This window comes from Panthera leo, chromosome D1 (assembly GCF_018350215.1).
Source record: "Panthera leo isolate Ple1 chromosome D1, P.leo_Ple1_pat1.1, whole genome shotgun sequence".
NCBI classification, from domain to species: Eukaryota; Metazoa; Chordata; class Mammalia; order Carnivora; family Felidae; genus Panthera; species Panthera leo.
Genome location: NC_056688.1, coordinates 89,950,382 through 89,969,571, shown reverse-complemented (window position 1 = coordinate 89,969,571; position 19,190 = coordinate 89,950,382). Strand labels below are relative to the sequence as shown.

The following is a 19,190-nucleotide window of genomic DNA, read 5'->3' as shown; positions in this document are numbered from 1 at the left end:
TGCATCTACAACATCTCATCTAGTAACCACATCAACTTCTTGAAGTCGGTACCATGATCTCAGCTAGCGTATCACTAAGAGAACTGAGGCTCAGACAGGTTAAGTGACATGCCTGCAGTTACCCAGCCAGTGAGCGTTCCAGCAAGGATGGGAATCCAGACCCACCCGGAAGAAGGTCTGGTGCTTTTAGCCATCCTGTTCTTCTGCCCTGTCCACTGGGGAGGTTTCTTGTGTCCTTGCCCAAAGGGGAAGGGAGAGGAGATCCACTTCAGGATCACACATACGGGGAGCAGTCCGTTTAGCAATCTCGGGTGATGGGACGGAGTTCCGCCATGAAACCTCTATCCAGCTGGGCCATTTCCGCTGCCCAACCCTGCTACCAGCTTCCCAAATTCTGCCTCCCCCAAAGTACTTCCTCAGGGCCTCCCTCTCCGCTATCCACACACACTCACTGTCCAGCAAGGCTCACACGTGGCTCCTGGGTGGGTTCCATTCCCAAATGAGACATTCTTTCCTACCCCGGAGGCATCTAGAAGCATGCCACTCTGCCTACGGAGAACTCTTGTTAGCCAACAATTCTTTTCTACTCCAGGCATGTTTCCAGTGATATCAAGATCCACAAAGGTTCCTGGCACTGGCACTAAGCCAGGGATGGAAACTATGGGCCACCTCCTTTTTTCCCTGCTGCAGCTTTGAAAGTACAGCCATCATCTCTAAGGTAATGTCTGCATTTCCTGTGAACCTGGATGCCTTCCTAGATAAGCAACCTTATAAACACGACTCGCCCCCAAGCCCAGAGAGTTCCTAATAAACCAGTCCTGGTGTGTGGATGGGGGCGGGGAGGGGATGTGGCAGTGTGATGAGACCAGACAGAAATCCCCAGATGGGAGTGTGAAAAAGATGAAAAACTTGCTACTTATGCGAATCCTTCATTTAGCACCATTTCAGTGGTAGAGGGTGAATTCGGGCTCTTAAAAAATTCATTTTAAAGGAAGCTGGAAAACAGTCCCTGTCTGTTTCTCTGGACACCAAAAATAAATAAATAAAATTTAAAAACACAGACATTTCTCTTCCGTGGAGTTTTTCAGGGAATGCCTTACGGGCATTTTAACATTTAGAGTATAATCCAGAAGATTTTTCTTCCATGGCCAGAGGGCCTGGGTCTGACACTTGCTCTACATTTTACCAGCTGTGCGATCTTGGATAACCTCCCTTCTGAGAGCTGCAGTCATAGTATCTGCAGAACAGTAATAACAAAATCTTCCTCATCAGCTGTCAGGAGGAATAAGTGACTTGGCACAGGGAAAATGCTTCCAGCGTTTTCTCAGACTTGATTAGGTATCAGAATCACAGAGTTCTGGGCCCCATCCCCACAGTGTCTGATTCTGTGAGTCTGAGGAGGGGCCTGAAAATCTGCCTTGGCAACGCGCTCTCAGGTGGTGCGGAAGATGCTGGTCCGGGGACCACACTTCGAGAACCATCAGCTTCAAAGAGTGGCTGGTGCATAAATGCATGAAAATGTTCGCCGTCGTGACTATGGATGTTTTTGTCCTCCATATAACCCTTTTTAAAAAAAAAAAAAATTTATTCATTTTTGAGAGAGAGACAGAGACAGAGTGTGAGTGGAAGAGGGACAGAGAGAAAGAGAAGGAGACACAGAGTCCGAAGCAGCCTCCAGGCTCTGGGCTGTCAGTACAGAGCCTGACACAGGGCTCGAACTCACTGACCATGAGATCATGACCTGAACCAAAGTCAGACGCTTAACTGACTGAGCCACCCAGGCGTCCCCTCCATATAGCTCTTAAGCAGCCTCAGAGACAGTTGCCCTGGTGCCTTCCATGCCTAACAAATATTTCTCAGCCCTTCCAACTCAGTCTTTACCCCTCATGGCCACTGAACTGCTGAATGTTTGCACTTATCGGAACACACGTGCATTCCCAGCATCTACCCCTGCCTTCCAACCTCCCTTCACTGGTGCCTTAAACCTGGCTGCTGCCATTCCCTGCCTGCTCTATAGGAAATCACCCAATTTCACCCATAGTGGGTTCCTGAAAACACGTATTCGTGTGGAACAAGACACTTACATGATGTTCGGAGTTCTGTTCCCACAGAGCTAAAAAGGATTATAAAATCCCTAATTACACCTCACCTTCGGAGCTCATCTTCGGGTGATAGATTTTCAGCATTTTGTACCTACGTGTTCCTTCTTTAACAATAGAATGTGCAATCACCCAAGTCCAATGAGGCTAAAGATCCGCCATTGCAGCATGCCCGCGGATTTTCATCTTTATCTCAATTATATTAAGACCTATGGTTATCAATTTCAAGGCCCATTTTCCCACTTATCCTCATAAAATGTGAGAAAAAGTACAATAAAAATATTCAAATAATTGCACAGATTCCAGGCAATCGCCGAGGAGATTAAGCATGGCAGAGCTGCTGACAGGGAACGCGGCTGGCTGGCGGGCGGCCCCACACAGTGCAGCCTGGGACATCCAGGGGTCCTTCTTGCAGCCCCCAGACTGGCACCACCCCATTCCCTCCCCTCACAGTGCCCAAGCAAAGTTTGTGAGCCACTCCCAAGTTTACAGACTCCACAAGGGCTCTCTTCCAAGTACTGGCCAAATCCAAAACGTAACCTCGCAACGATCTTCTCTCCTAAGGGTATCATCTTCCCCCCTTGTCTTTTTGCTGGAGCTCAGCCCACTTGTTCAAAGCCCCATCTCTTGCTCCCCTCCATCCACCTAATCACCCCTTTCCTTTTGGGGAACCCCATGTGTTTGGGAAGACCTCCCAGGCTGACCAAAGAGGAGCTGAAACTTTTCGCCTCTAGTCAATTTGGGTTTGGAAAAAAAAAAAATCACATGAAAGTGATTTTCCCCAATCTTTATCATCTCTCCACCCAGGAAGAATCTGTGGATTCTTACAAGTCCCACCCAGCTTTGTCCCTACAAAGTATACTTATCCTGGGCCTGTTTGTAAGCCCTTACCATCCACTCAGGTTTTCAGCTAACACTACCCTGTGTGGTACCTGCATAGAGGTATCCACATCCCTGTTCTGTCTTCAATGTCAAACTTCACGGTGACCATGACACTTCCATGGGTCTCCTCCTTTGGTTCTGCCATGTGCCACAAGCCCTTAATGAACCTTCCCTGATAATGATGAGCTAAGAGGGACTGGCCTCCTAGGGCTCTCACAAGACATGAGCAGTAATGGAAGTATTTAGATCAAACACTACCAGGCCATCTGTGGCCTTTGGGCACTGGGGTGACTAAATTTCCCCTTTTCCTAGGTACTATCTTGTTCAGAGCGACTGACTAGAAACTGAGTTTCTGTATCAAGCAAAACTCTAGTTTCACCAAAGGGAATTTAACTTTCCGGGCTTGGGGTAAAAACTTGCAACAAACGCAACACAGCCAGCAGATACAGGAGCACAGAATACTCAATCTGCAGCCACTCCCCCCCACCCCCCCACCCCCCGCCCATCCCCATGCCCTGCACCACCAACGTGGTTAACCATTAATTAGGTGATAGAAAAATGTAGAGCACTTCCGATCATCATTTCCAAAGTTCTAAGGAAACAGTTATCCCACAGAGCCGTCTCTATGATAGAGTTCCCCTGGGAAACCCCAGCTTTCCTTCCAGGCCCAAAACAGAGGGAAAGAGAAAATTCAACACTGGAAATGTCAGATTTTTTCCCGCCAGTTTCTTATGGAAATCTCTCTATGCTTCTGTGGATCAAATGGCCTGTCTTCTCTGTGTGCAGACACAAGATAAGCACTCTTTTCCCACCTGCTTCCCCTCTGCCTTCACCTCAGGTCATTTTCATTATTCCTGACTGAAGATACCCTTCAGTGAATCTTTCCTTGAAGCTACAAATTGAGAATGCTCACCTTCAAAAGCAGAGCCACAGAGAAGGTTCTGCAAGTAGAGATCTCTGGGTTGGAGAGATGCGACCCAACCCAACCCAGAAGAGATCTCTCTGGGTCCCAGGAGATGCGAGTTCATGGCTAAATGCAGATGGCAGGGAGGGGGCACCCGATCCTTCATGTCACACAGAAAAGCCCAGAGCCCAAAGAGCCCATTCATCGTCCTCTCCAACAGCCACATCCATGGCTTTGGGGTCTCACCTCCACCCTCATGATCTGTTCCTTATTTGTCCATGGACTTCCTCCTTCCTCCTTGCTGGAGGCGTGTTCTTTCTGGAGCCCATTCAGACTTTTCCTTCTTCACAGCACGTCTGCTAGTTGAATGTGAAGGCTGGCCTCTATGGCCCTCCCTCCTGGACCTCCCTCCTCCCTCCCATCCTCCTTCATGGACAGTTCTTCCTTGCATGGCTTTGGAACCAGCCCACCTTCAAGCGGTGCCCAGCATTGGGCTTTCCAAACCTGACTCTCTCTTGAACCACCTTCACCATCTGGCCATCGCCAGGGTCCCCTAAACTGTTATTCTTTGCATACTATTTTTCTTAAATCAGTCCACTTTTTAAAACATAAATATGTTTAAAAAATGAAACTATAGCAACATCATTTGCCATAAACAGAATGTAACTCAACCATCAACTCGAGGCAAAGAAAAAAAATTTTATGAAATCCTAATCAGTGTTCCTAGCTGAAGACACTAAGTTCGAGGCGTGCTCTCTCTTTCTGAAACAAGGGAGATCTCCAAGTCCTGCAGGAGCGTCAAAGATACAGTGGTGCAAAGCGAGACTCTCCCTGGGCACAATCTGAAGCATGAAAGGAAAAGAAAGGAAAATACATTCTAGCCATGAAGACCAGTATTACTTAACGTCATTGTGCATACCACCTAATATCATCTCCTGTATCTGTGGTAGACAACCCCTCCCTCTCTCCCAAGAAACTTCACTGGGCATCTCTTATGTTCCAGGTACTTTCCAGGCACTGGGGAGCCAAACACCTTTTTTTTTTTTTTTTTTTTTTTAAAGGGCTCTGCACCTACAGGAGACTTAAAACCTACATTTAAATAAACAGCGTCCAGGATAGCTTTCTCTCCAGTCTAATACTGAGGAAAATCCCAGATTCAAAACTGTGAAAACCAGTTCCCACCCCACACCCCCAGAAAGAGACTCAATATTCACCAAGCCGTTTCTCTGATTAAGCTCTCGATGGAAAATGACATGTGGTTATTAGTTAAGTGGCTGGCATACTTTGTAAGCAGCATTAACCGACCCCCCCAAACCTCAGGGCTTCCCAGATAAACAAGTCCCCACCCAAGTGCCCTTCCCCACCCATCCTAGGGGTAGCCCCCCGTGCCAAAAGACAACTGACATTTAAAACCCGATTGAAACCACACCAAACTCTGTCTACTTTAAATGTCAGCGAGGAAGGCTGCCGGCCTGGCAGGTTTCTTCAGGACCAATTGAAAAACCACTTCTCTGTAGTTGGATTTAAAAATCAATCACTCAGACAGCAAGAGAAGAGACTGAGGACAAGGCTGACCTTTGAGTCAAGGGCAACTGAGATGATTCACATTTGTAACTAATTACCTCTTTCTTAATCTTTATGTTTGTCTCTCCCTGGACAGGGGCTTTTTCTTTCAAGCAGCTGAGACATCTGACCCGATAGAATTCCAGGCTGCTGTTGGGTCTTGCTTTGTCCATATTTATAGTGGCCATTCTCTGCTGTGTGTGTGTGTGTGTGTGTGTGTGTGTGTGTGTTTTAAAGGACTAACATCTGTCATTCTTTAAAAGTGCACGTAAAAATGTAAGCTTCCCGAATGTTGGTAAGGAAGAAAAAAAAAGAATGTCAGTATTGTTTTTAAGATCTAAAAATTCTTTAACCTGTCTTAAATAAAAGTATGTTCTCCGTGGGTATAGAATAGCACCACCAACCTGAAACCAAGATGTTAGGTATTTTTATGTTAGTTTCCCATTAAAAGGGTTGCACTTTAGAATAACAAATACGCATACAGTTAAGTTTAATAACCTCATTACTCTGTCTTCCTCTGTGCTAGTCACTGTTCTGAGCACTTGACAAATAACAATTTATTTAGTCCTCACGACAATCTTATAAGGTTAGGTCTTAACACCCCTGGTTTTATAGAACAGAAAACTAAAACACACAGAGGTAAAGCAACTTGCTCGAGGTCACACAGCTGGTAAGAGGCTATGCTGGGCACTAAACTCAGGTAGTCTGGCTTTAGAGGCCACGATCTTGACCACTCCCCTACTCTGTCCCCCACCCAACACCCACACTATGCGCTGAATGCTTTGCATGTGTTATTTCACGTAAACCAACGACCTCTAAGGTAGGTCATATTTTTGTTCCCATTTTACAGATGGGGAAAATGAGGCATCTTGCCCGAGACCTACTCAGCTAATTAGCAGGGAAAAGTAGTAACTCTGACTTCACTAAAGTATCAGTCAGTTACTCACTGTCAAACAACACATCCCCATGCCCTCTCCCACATGCCTGTGGGTGGAGTCAGGAAAACAACTTGTGTCAGTCAATTAGAAACTATCCTCTGAGGGGCATCTGGGTGGCTCAGTTAGTTAAGCTTCTGACTCTTGATTTCACCTCAAGTTAGCATCTCACAGTTCATGAGTTCAAGCCGTAGGTCAGGCTCTGCGCTGACAGCACGGAGCCTCCTCGGGATTCTCTCTCTCCCTCTCTCTCTGCCCTTCCCCTGCTCATGCACACACAACACTCTCACTCTCAAAATAAATAAAGAAAAAACGAAGAAGAAGAATAAACCATCCTCTAAGGGAGTCTGGAACCTTGAGTTCATTAGCCTCATAACAACAGTGTTTGGGCAGGAGGGGTGTCAGGTCGCCGGATCCAATCATCTTTAACAGAACAGACTAGGAGGCTTAGCGACAAGAAGTCACTTGGCTGAAGGGTACATACAGTTACACCGAATTAGATGCCATCCCCGGGGGGTGAGAGGGAATGTTGCTAGAGGAGCAGTTCCCACAGTGTGGTCTGAGGTCCCATATCCCCAGACCTTTTCCACAGGGTCAAAACTAGTTCCTTAATGACACTAAGCCACAATTTGCCCTTTTCCTCGCATCTTCCATCAGTGTACCGTGCAGGTTTCCAGAGACCACATGATGCACAATGTCACAACAGACCGAATGGGAAACAGACAGGAGGATCCATCCGGCTATCTTCTATGAAGCCAGATGGTGCAGAGATTTGCAAACGTAAAATAATGCCTCTCTTCTATTTTTTTTTATTCTGAGAAGTTATTTTTCACAAAAATGCTATTTAGACTAACATGTAATAGGTTTATTATTTAAATGACTTAAATATTTTTAAGTTTCTCAGGTTCAGTTTCCAATATGGTGAAGACAGAGATAACCCAAATAACCGATCATTTTTAAGAGCGTAAGGATGACAAAGAAGCCTGAGAACCACTGCCCAAGACTGTAATCTCCATAAAAGCAGGGACCACACTGGCCCTGTGCATTATCAGGGACTCGGCATATGTAATTTTGGATGTTGAAGGAATGCCCAGGTGTATGGTATTGGCCATCCCTTTAGGTACATGTATCCATGTGCACTATAATGACAGATACTCAGACTCACACAGCTTACCTGGAAATAGTCTGTAATGAATGATCCAAGTTCACTCTTCAGCAGCCTCCTGGGGAGAGAGAAACACCATCAAGCAGCCCATGATAGTAGAGCTCCCGGTGCCTAACTCACGGACACATACGATGATAGAGTGCTCCCCAGTGGCATAGGGGCCAAGGCCAGGTCTAAGAAAGGAGTGTGCTAGGCTCTAATAATACCTCTGTACCAAAGTTATTATGGGATTCAGGCAATGGAAGTCCTAAAAGGGTATCTGTTCCTTAGTTCGCTCTACAAAGACAACCATCGCCAGAGGGCAGTCGCGGGAGATTCTAATTCTAATAGAGTTGGTAGAAGCAAGCTAGGGGACTCTGGCTTCATGGGAAGCAAAAAAAAAAAAAAAAAGAAAGAAAAGAAAAGGAAAGAGAGAAAGACCATAATTTTGTAATCTTCCATATTTGTAGACTTTATGGTTTAAAACATATTTTTCATGCATTCTTCAGCCAAGGATTGAAGAACTGTAAAGTATGTGTGAGAGGAGGGCAATTATTATCCTCCAATATAAGTAAAGAAACAGAGGCTCAGAGAGGCCCCCAGTGGCAGAGTGAAGATTCAAACCCAGGCCTTCTGCAAATTCAACATCTTTCCCCATAATCCCACTCTGTCTCTCCTCCAAATCCATCAGAGACATTCAACATGGTGCCATAGTTTGGATGGTCTTACCACCGCCCCCCCCCAAGTGACTGAGGAAGTCGTTCAAAGGGGGCTACAACAGGGAAAACAGATTTTATTTATCCAGTTTATTGAGCTTCCCTTGACATGCCAGACACTGGGCCAGCACCAGGTGGATGGAAGTGAACAACCAAGACAGATGAGGTCTCGGTGGTGTGGATAGATAGTGTGTTAATAAATACAAAAAGAAAAAAAAAAAAAAAAAAAAAAAAAAAGATAAAAAAATAAAAAAAAACAAATAAACAAAAAAAGAAAATAAAAAAAAAAGAAAAAACAAAAAACAAAAAACAAAAAACAAAAAAATAAATACACTCGCAGGATAATTTCAGAGAGTCTTTAGAGCTAAAAAAGAATTTTAAAAATAGAGGTGTTGGCACCAGGTCCCCATCTCCCTGTGACAAATCGTGGGACCGCCCTACTGATCTTTCTTTAACTTGATCCAAACAAGGCAATGAATCTAAAAACATGAATAACTGGCTCTCCGGATCCAACGTGCTCCCTAGAGGGTACACTCCTCATTGACTTCAAATTGTTTCACCCCACCAGCCACGGTCATTAAGGAGCAAAGGCTCAGCCTTCTGACAACCCCCGCTGGATATCAACTCCCCCGCCCCCAAAATGTGTTCCCATATGTTCTCCGTGTCCTGGAGAAACAGGAAGTGACAGTGAGGTATCATTATGTGCAGATCATCGATGCAACGGGATCAAAAAAGAGAAAGAGACACCCATGATCTCAATTCTCACACCAGAAAGAGCCCTGGAAAGCTGCAAACACGGGTTGCACACGGAAAATACCTTCTTTTTCCCAAGACAATGTGCCTGTGTGGATACCGCATCTTGAGATCCAATTTAATGGCAGTCTCCTGGAAGGCTGCCCCATCAACACAACCCAGAAGCTCTCCCAGATGGTGGGCAGGTCTGACAGAAACAGGGGAACCTTCATCAGTCAGGAGGCTGAGGGCAGGTTGCTCATCGCTGCTCTTGGAGGTTAGAAGTGTCTCTCAGACAGAAAACAGAAACCTGGCGGGCAGCCACAGATGGGGGCTCTCAAACAGGAAGAGTCAGAGAGGCTGCTTCTGACTGCTGGCCACTGGGAAGTCTTCATGGCCACTGGGAAGCCTCAAAACCATAGGTGAAGAAGCCAGGCTTCCTCAAAAGGACTTAGAAAACCAAGTCCTAATAATGGGCTACTTCAAATGAAGTTTCCCACACACATCTCAGGTACCCATAATGCTGAGGGGCTGACACGGCTCTGAGACCAAATAATACGCTATGGAATTGGCGTTCTGAGGAATCTGTGCTGGGAAACTCTGTGCTCATGAAGATGCTTTGGGTAAAATGGAAGGAGAAAGAGGTCAGGGGTAAGGGTAGTCCTTCAAGGTCAACAACCATGGAAAACCCTACTGGAGCACGTTGGAGGAGGGACCTATGCAAATGTAACAGTTGTCAATGGAGGCTAGACATGGTTAAACAGGCGATGACTGCCCAGGGACATTTCACAATGGCACTCTGAGTGCATCCTGATGTTACCCAAGTGAGGAATCCAAGAAGTATCTTCCCCTACCTATCAGGGCATGCAGAAAGGCTGGGGCCTCCAGTGAGGGGGAGATACAGCACCTTATGGTAAGGCGAGGGCTGCAGCAAGCCATGGCCACAGACAGAATTCTGCAGAGCGTTAAGGGAACACAAAGCATGGGGTAGAAATCAGCTGATAAAGGAGCAGAGGCTAAGGAGTAAACCTGACATAACCACCAAGACAAAGGCACAGAAGAAAGGACTCTGAAGCTACGAGCAGCCGCACCAGGAGCGATGGGAGGGTGATGGATGGGAACAAGCCACAGACCACAGAGAGCTGCTTCCTGCACACTGATGAGGGCGATCCTTAGTCCTTTACCGAGGGGGAACCCGCACAGGAATGTGCACAACAACCCGCTTTATCAACTTAAAGCACCATGGACCATTTATAACCAGGTATGGTAAGAGAATGAGACACTTGTCCTTTCATCTATCCTGAGTTTAAAACCCTGTCCACTAGGTATTATTGTTAGACCTAGCTGAACAGAACTGACCCCATTGGATCACTGAAGCCAACATTCTGTTATCCCGGGTAGGCGTGTCAGTAAGTTGCTCTGTCCCTTACAAAACCTGTCGGACTTCTGGGCATGCTATGCATTACACAAGGTCACTGCATATGTGTACAGAGTTTTTGCTGCAGGAAAATACAGGAATCAATAAAAATGGGCACCAATAGTGCTCATAAAAAATTGTGGTTCATTCATACAATGGAATTTTATGCAATTGTTAGAGACAGAGAGAGGGAAGAACTCTAATGATACAAAAATTAATTTTTTAAAAATGCAGGATACAGGGGCGCCTGGGTGGCTCAGTCGGTTAAGCTTCCGACTTTGGCTCAGGTCATGATCTCGCGGTTTGGGATTTCGAGCCCCACGTTGGGCTCTGTGCTGACAGCTTGGAGCCTGGAGCCTGCCTCGGATTCTGTGTCTCCTTCTCTCTCTGCCTCTCCCCCACTTGTGCTCTGTTTCTCTCTACCAAAAATAAATAAATGTAAAAAAAAAATTTTTAATGCAGGATACAGAATAGTGTGTATAATATGCTACCTTGTGAAAAGATAAAAGAAAAGGAAGAATATATAGATTTTTATTTACAGAATATCAATGAACTCAGTTGTCAGATCTGCTCTCTTCACTTGCTGTTCTGCAAGAGCGATGTGATTTGGTTTCCAACAGGCCCTTTGAACTAAAATAGCACCTTGATTTTTAAACCATGAAGCGTGTATGCATTTAAAAAATTATATAGAGGATTATATATAAATACTGGGTTTGGTCTCCTCTTCTCCATCTCCCCAAGTAAGGACACGGAGGAAGCAGAAGTTGTTGCTGGAAATTTGGTGGGGCAACAAAACACTTTAGCAAACTTTATTCCCTGAAGTTAGGGGATATTCTCCTACAGATCAACCCAGTCTGTGGACCTCCTATGAACTGTTGAATATCCCCAGCTGCTTTTCCATATCGATGTTCCTTACATATGCCTAAGGAAGGTCTGGGAGAAAGTCCACTAAATTGCTGTTATAATAATTATCTTTGCGGGGGCTTGAATGAGAGCTGGGTTTCTGGGGTACAGGAGAGGGAGATTCTTCAAGGTACAACTCACTATATAAATGTTTCATACCCTGTGAACAAAGTCCTATTGAATTTTTAAAATTTAATTTTTAAATTTTAAAATTTTAAATTTTAAAAATTTGTAATTAACAAGAACCACCCCCAAGGTTACCACGAGATGCAGCTGCAAAGGAATTCTGGGAGTGAGTTCCCATCAAGGGCGTGATGTCAGGAAGCAGGCAGTCCTAGGGAACGGAGAACCCCACAAGCAGAGAATCTGCCAACGCAAACCCTCCTCAGCCTGGCAGCCTGAGAATTCAACTCAGAGAGAAAAGCGGGGAGGAAAGGCCAGAGCTGGCCCAGCCATCGGAGAGCAGACTGCCGCTGAGTCATACCACAAAATCTCCAACCTGTTTCTCTACTCGGTGTTTATTCTGCTTGCACTGGGTTTACAAGGAACGAGTACTTCTGAAAAACATGATCTTAGCTGAACTGAGAGAAAGAGGGATTTTCCACCCCTCTGTCATGATACACCATCCCCAGGGGGAACTCGGCAGTCGCTTCCCTCCAGAGTGACTGATAAGAGAAGAGAGATCCATGAATTCATTCACTGAATCACAACCATTTCCTGACCACCTGCAGTGTGCCAGCCACGGTGCTAGACTAGACGCTAAGAGAAGGGATAGGCAGGGCTCGGACAGTGATTTCTTCTCACCGGGGCCGTGGTCTCAGGAGGCACCAGGTGCACCAACGTCTCCAAAAATGGAGAGCGTTAAGTATCAAGGCATTAGAGGTATGCGGACCTACATTCACAGAAAAACAACTCACCCTGTAACTTCCTCACCAACTTTGCCAGTTTAGTCTGTAAAGCACGAGAAAGAAGAGCAAAGCAGGAGGAAGACAACAGAATTAACGAGCCTATGGTTTGTGGTTCCCTAGATGCAAAAGACAGGAAATCTCTGATCTCCAATCCTTACGATGCATGCTCTGTCTCAGGCACGGGGGCCAAGAATCCAGCATCCCTCTTCCACTTTTTCCACCCTTTCCTAGGGTGTTTTCCCTGAAGACAGGAAAGTAGGGACTTATTGCAGCAAATAAATAAGGAAGAAGAAATAAACTGCTCTTAGGATGGAGCTGGACGATCTTTTCCCCCAGTTAAAGCTTCACTAAGCACTTACTAGGTGCCAGGCACTGTTTTCCACAACATACACAACATGTGTTTCCTCCTGTAAGCTAGAAACAAAGCCATACGGTTGTAGTGACAGCTCCACTTTTTAAGGAAACCAATGCTCAGAGGTCACTCAGGAGGGTGTGCAGCAAGCACAGGACGAGATGGGAGGAGCCTCACAGAGTGTGAGGACCAAGAGGCAGCTCCCGGGCCGCAAAACTGTTGTCAGCAATAACCTTTGTAAGTCAATGTCCCAGGTTAGTCCCTTGTATCTGCTCCCCAGCTGGAGTTCAGGGGTAATGAGGATCCCTACTCCGCAGATAGCGTAAGGGTTAAGGGAGTTCATCCTAGACCAGTTAGTTCCCAGAAGAAGCCTGGCACACACAAGACTCAGCAGGTGCATATTCTACCCAGGGCTGCAGACCCTGAAGCCCACACTCCCAAGAACTCAATTTCACTGCTTCTTGGCATCTTTTTTTTTTTAAGAGAGAGAAAGTGCATGCATGAGCAAGGGAGGGGGCAGAAGAAGGAAGAGAGAGGGAGACAGAGAGAGAGAGAGAGAGAGAGAGAGAGAGAGAGAGAGAATGTCAAGCAGGCTCTACGCTCACCACAGAGCCTGACATGGGGCTTGATCACATGACCCTGGGATCATGACCTGAGCTGAAATCAAAGAGTTGGATGCTCAACCGACTGAGCCACCCAGGAGCTCCAGCATCTTCTTAAAAGGACAGCCGGGCCAGCATTTCCCAGACCTGACATTAAGGACCCAGGTGAGACTCATGAAGGGGCCTGGACACTAGGGCCAGACCTCACTGATTTAAGGGTAAAGGCATAGGATGGGGCCATACTTGGGGGGAAATGTGGCTGTGACGAAGATGGAAGTAACATCTCAGCTTAATGAGATGCTTCATCTGTTTCACGTACGGGGCCTCCATGCCAGGTTTTGTGTGGAAACCGAATCCTAAGCTAACCACCACCACCCCTAGTGGCAGCTGCAGCCACGGAGCCAGAAGAAGGAAGTGGGGCCTCAGGAGTAATGCGCCCCAGGAGTAATGGCAAAGGAACACTTATGTGGACCCGGCCCCAAAGCGAAACAGAGCATGAAGTTCAGTCAGAAGCCAAAAAGGCCACAATAGGGAAAGAAATGGGGAACCACTCACTGGTCTGTATTATCTCACCCCTTCTCCCTCCCAGGCTGACTGGGCGAGACACCACCCCAGATGACAAGATTTCCTGTTATTACACAGACTCGCCATCTCGCCCCTCACCGTCTTGTCAACTTCCCACTTCTGTGGACTCGAAAGTAAACAAGGCCCTGCCGGAGCTGGATGCTGGTTGGGGGGCGTGGGGACCACAGGGTGACAGGCAGCGCAGGAGCGGCACGAAGGATGTAGAGAAACCACCTCGGGTATGAGCCATGATCTCCCTTGCACGTGCGGAAAGACCCAAAGCAGCAAAATCCCAAGGGATGACGAAGCAGTTTGGAGACAGATGCCACGGGGCTCGTGTTTAACCAGCACGCGTCAGGACAGCCAGATGAGTTGTTCGACGTTTCTGTGCCATTTGGCAATTAGGGGCTGCCCCACGTACTCAGGCCCTCCAACCTGGCCCCTTGGCGGGGTCCAACCCCACTTCCTCAGGATCCAGGAACAGCAGGGGACCTGCAGACTCGGTTACTGATGCTATGCTGATCAGTGTCCCGCCGACCCGACTGCGAAATCCTCCGAAGATGAGAGACGGGGCAGAGACAGAGAGGGAGAGAGAGAGAGAAGTGCGGCTCGAGCTCACCCAAAGCCGGGCTCAAACTCACAAACCGTGAGATTGTGACCTGAGCTGAAGTCAGATGCTTAACTGACCGAGCCACCCAGGTGCCCCAAGGAAGTGGCACCTTTAAGCACTAACATGGAAATGCCCATTTCCTCCTTGGGTCCGTTCTATCGGGGCCACTGGAAGTGGTGTCCATGACTCAGGCAAAATGCCAGGACTCCCATACATCTCAGTTTCCTGCACCCCAGTGGGTGGCGCTGGGGACAGTGAAAAAGATGGAGGAAAGGTTGACCTAATTATGTCACACGCACGTTGCTAGGCAGTTGACGCACAGGGCTGCTGATTCTCCAGTGCCTCTGTGGTAGGAATTTATCCTCATCTGCAAGATGAGACAGACGCTCAGAACCTTGCCCAGGGCCATGTATACAGATCCTCACTCAACGCGAGGCCAACCTGAAAGTCGGTCCATGGCACCCCACAGGCTCACAGGGGCAGGTAGGCAAGGTGGGTGAGGGAAGCAGGTGGGCATGAATAGCGGGGGGGCTGTAGTGGACTTCTCTAAAGCCAGCAGCCGGGCCTTGGCTCCTGGAGGGGAGCTGATCAGTTCCAGGCCAGGCTGCACATCCAGCGCTGCCCGACGTGAACTTTCCAGAGAGGCCTGGATTTTTAGGGGAGATATCCACATTTCTAAACACTGTGCAGACCAACCACCACACGGGGCCAGCCCCAGAGGCTTCCCATTTGTCACTTCCCTTTAGCTACCCTTCCCTCCCCCAAAATCAAATGTGTTTACCAACCGGAGCAGAGAGAAAAACAACACACACTCAGGCAGGGCCACCTGGGCTGAAAAGAGACTCCACCTCAAGCCCTCCCAAAGTAGGGCCCTCAGAAGACAGCACCCTGCTTCCCTCTGATGTGGTAACGATTCTGTGCCCTGGGACGTCAGGCCTAAATCTGGACAAGGCCATCTCTGTGTGCCTCCTGCAGCCTACTTACTAGAAGTTTAAGATCACGGGAGGCTCGGGTTCAAATCCCAGCGGTATGACTCTGGGCAAGTCGTCCCATTTCTCCGTGCCTCTATTTCCTCATCCGCAAGACAGGGATACAGTACCCGTCTCATAGAGGTGTGGTGAGTTTTAGAAGAACTGACACAGTGAAAGCACTCAGAAGCAAGCCTGGCACGTACTAAACACTACGTAAATGTCTGCTATTATCATCACCTCAGGGAGTCTCGCCTCAAACTCTGCCAGCCTGTGGGCCGCGGCCAAAGTCTCCTCCTTTTCCAGCTCTTCCCAGCTCTTCCCCGGGGTTGAGGGTCCTGCCACAGTCACCAGGCTCCCTCACAGAGATGGGAAAACCTGAGGTGCGTTCCCTTCGGGGGGACTCAGGCAGCCAAATGACTCAGAAGGAGGGCGTGTCGACTCAGAGCCATCAAAGATCAAGCATGGTTCTTGGAACCTCCTCTTTCCTTGAAAATCTCTGGGGTTTCCTCCATGCTGCCTCCCTCCCAACAAGAACAGAAGCAGTGTGGTTGGAGACAGAAGGAAAATGTGAGTTTCCTGCCTCAGGCCAGCTGCAGATAACTCATCTCTGGTTTCCGGAACCCTTGTCTCTGAGCATTCATTTCTGCAGAGAGAGAAAAAAAAAATCCTCCTGGGGGGAGAAGCAGAGGGTGGGAGGCCATGGAGACAGAAGTACAGCAAGGAGGTCATGGCCTCAGTTGCCCTTTCCACCTCACCCTTGCCTGCTCATCCTTCAGATTTCAACTGAGGTGTCACCTTCCCCCAAATAATTACGTGCCTATCCTCTGCCCTCCCCCGGCACTCTGGATTCTGCTAACACCCCACTGAAGACACAGTAGGGTCACCACCTACGCAGGGCCCCCCACTCACTCTGTAGGAAGCTCCCCAAGAGCTAGAACCACCTACTTCAATAGCTTCCTCCAAACCTGGCCCAGTATCCAGTACAGCATCCACCAATATCCACTGACTACATGAATAAAAGCACCAGTGGCCTCTCCCTCCACACACGCCCCCCCACCAATCAAAAACTGAAAGCACTTTCAAGAATCTACTTGTACAGGTTCTCGTAAGAACCAGCAAATGTAAATCATAGGTTTCTCATACTTCTCTAACTCTTCGTAGTCACACACAATCCGTAGAACAGTTGGCTGAAAAGGAAGGAGGGTGCTCCTGTGTCAGAGAGGTTTGGACAGTCTGGTTCCTGAGAAAACCCAGGGAACCCAGGCCTCAGACCCAGACGCTTCCCCACTGCCAAAATGCAGCCACATCAGGATTGAAGCTGGGAGGGTATTAAAAACCACACGGGGGCACCTGGGTGGCTCAGTCGGTCTTGATTTTGGCTCAGGGCATGATCTCACGGTGCGTGAGCTCGAGCCCCGAGTCAGGCTCTATACGGACAGTGTGGAGCCTGCTTGGGATTCTTTCTCTCCCTCTCTCTCTGCCCCTCCCCACTCACGCTTGCTCTCTCTCAAAATAAATAAGTAAACTTTAAAAGCAAACAAACAGAAAACCACATCAATGCCCCACGGAAAACCGAAACCAACAGGATACTCAGGGCCAGCCCCAGTCAGGGCAGATGGAATTTGAGGGCAGGCAGAATTGTGGACGGTGATGACCAGCGATCTCACTAGAATAGGTCTATTCTAAACAGTCATTTTCTTGCCTCTAGGGATATAAGAATATGCAAGGCCTGCTTTAAGGCAACTCTGATTTATAGTCTTCATACTGAATGACCATATGCCTGGATGTATTTGGGAAAAATTGCTGCTTTATTGAGGTGTGGACATTCCTGATCAATTTGCTCTTAAAAGGTCTCCACATCTTACTCTTGATCTAATAATGTGTTTTAGAACTTGCCCATCCTTACCAAAGTTCTTCCCCGTAACTACCCCAAACTCTACCTGCCAAAATTTAAACTGGAATTCATTCTTGATAACTGAAGGACCAATTGTTTGTACTGACTGCATTATAAAACCTAGTTACATAAGGCCTCTACCTTCCTGGTCATCCTTTGCATCGGCTAATGTGTAAATGAATTCACATTTCCTGGGCACATACTAAGTCCGCCATTAGAAAGAAGGCCAGGGCTGGCCAGGGTGGCCTGAGGAAGCTGATTTCGGCTTTGACTCTGGACTTGGACAGTCCATCAAAGTTGATTACCATTTGGCTTGAGTAGAATGGAGAATGGAGTCATTTCCTCTCACTCTTGTCTCTGAGGAAAGGAGAAACAGCTGGCTCCTGGTTGGAACTCCGGCTCACCCAAATTTCAAGTCCAGCACATTCTTGGAGGGGCCTGTCCCGGACCGCTCTCATTCAAAGTGAGCTCCCCGCATCCAAATTGCTAGAGAAATCTCTACACAATTCCATTCATGCAATGAGTCATCATACTGCCCCTCTGCTCTCACCCATCATTCATCACTTCATTATTACTAAAATCTCACAATAGTAGGAATAATAATGGTTAACATTAAAAAACATTTTTTTTTCAATGTTTATTTTTGAGAGACAGAGAGAGACAGAGCGTGAACAGGGGAGGGGCAGAAAGGGAGGGAGATACAAAATCCGAAGCAGCCTCCAGGTTCTGAGCTGTCAGCACAGACCCAGATATGGGGCTTGAACTCACAGACCATGAGGATCATGAATGACCTGAGCCGAAATCGATGCTTTACCGACTGAACCACCCAGGCACCCCAATAATGGTTAACGTTTCTTATGCACTGGATCCTGGACTAATGGTGTGTGTGGCATTATCTCAGTCTCCCCAAACCACCATCAGGTTGACGCTATTATTATCCTCATGTTATAAAAGGAAAAACAGAGACCAAGAAAAATGAAGTAACTTGCCCAACGTCACACAGCTAGTCTAAGTCTTGATCCCCAGTCTCTCTGAATCGGGACGCTACTCTCTTAACATGTTCACAAATTCTATTGGACCCACACAGATCTTCTGGGACAAAGACCTCTCACAACTGATTGCAAAGTGGGCTTGAGAATCACTAGTCTCCCCTCCTTCCATATTCTCTTCTCTATGTGCCTACTGTCCGGTTCCCCCACCCTCACATGCACCCTCTCCACCGGTCATGCCTCAACCCTGTTGAGTGTATGGACCTATTCTGCGAACAGGTCTTCGAAAAGAGCAAAGAAAAGGAAAATCAAATCCCAAATGTCTACCTGAATGTAACCAGCGAGTGGCATGCCCATTTTGGCATTTTAATTGCTGAACTAAGGGACAGTGGCATGTATTTCTGTGCAGGCACTTGCAGACGTGGGCACACGTGCCAGGCCAGCTCACTTTACTCAACTTGGGACCAGGTCACACATCTGCCCAGGGTGTGTTTCACATTCTCAGTCATGTAACTCTGAGTGTGATGTGAAAACCCATCTCTATTTTAATCACTATCCTAGAGAAGGCCAGAGAATAGAAGGTCCACAATCGTGGCAACTCAAACTCTGGTTTTTATTCTGGACTCAGGTCATATCTGGACAATCAGTGTCAAACCCCAACTACATGTACTTCTCACCAGCCTGAAAACTGCCCCAAACATAGGGAACTAGACCCAACACTGGAAGGGAGTTTGGGGGAGGGTGTTACGCCTCTCAGAGGGGTGTTAAGAATCACAGCGCATGATGAAAGATGGGGTCCCAGGGGCCTCGTGGAAGGAATGCAGAAGGAAACACCAAGACCGCCAGGTTAACCTTTCTTCCAGCCTAAAACCTCTCAGACTCTACAATACGGTACAAAGAACCTAAAGCCCTACCCTCCCAGTGATGATATTTGGAGATGGGGCCTCTGGGAGGTCATCAGGTTCCGATGCGGTCATGAGCATGGGGTCCTCAAGATGGGATTAG

General features: G+C 47.5%; 1 protein-coding gene across 12 annotated transcripts in view; it reads right to left on the bottom strand.

Annotated features, from left to right (window-relative positions):
- Window positions 1-19,190, bottom strand: part of PRR5L (proline rich 5 like) — a 74,158-nt gene that overhangs the window by 30,017 nt on the left and 24,951 nt on the right. For 11 of the 12 annotated variants that reach the window (XR_006194012.1, XM_042906728.1, XM_042906731.1 and 8 more), the window contains exon 4: window positions 7,558-7,606. The exons of the other annotated variant lie outside the window; for it this stretch is intronic. Coding sequence is in view for 10 of the 11 variants with exons in the window: in XM_042906728.1 (XP_042762662.1) it covers window positions 7,558-7,606 (49 nt within the window). In the remaining variant the exon portion in view is untranslated. The remainder of the gene's footprint in view (window positions 1-7,557; window positions 7,607-19,190) is intronic. 12 annotated transcript variants of the gene reach the window in all.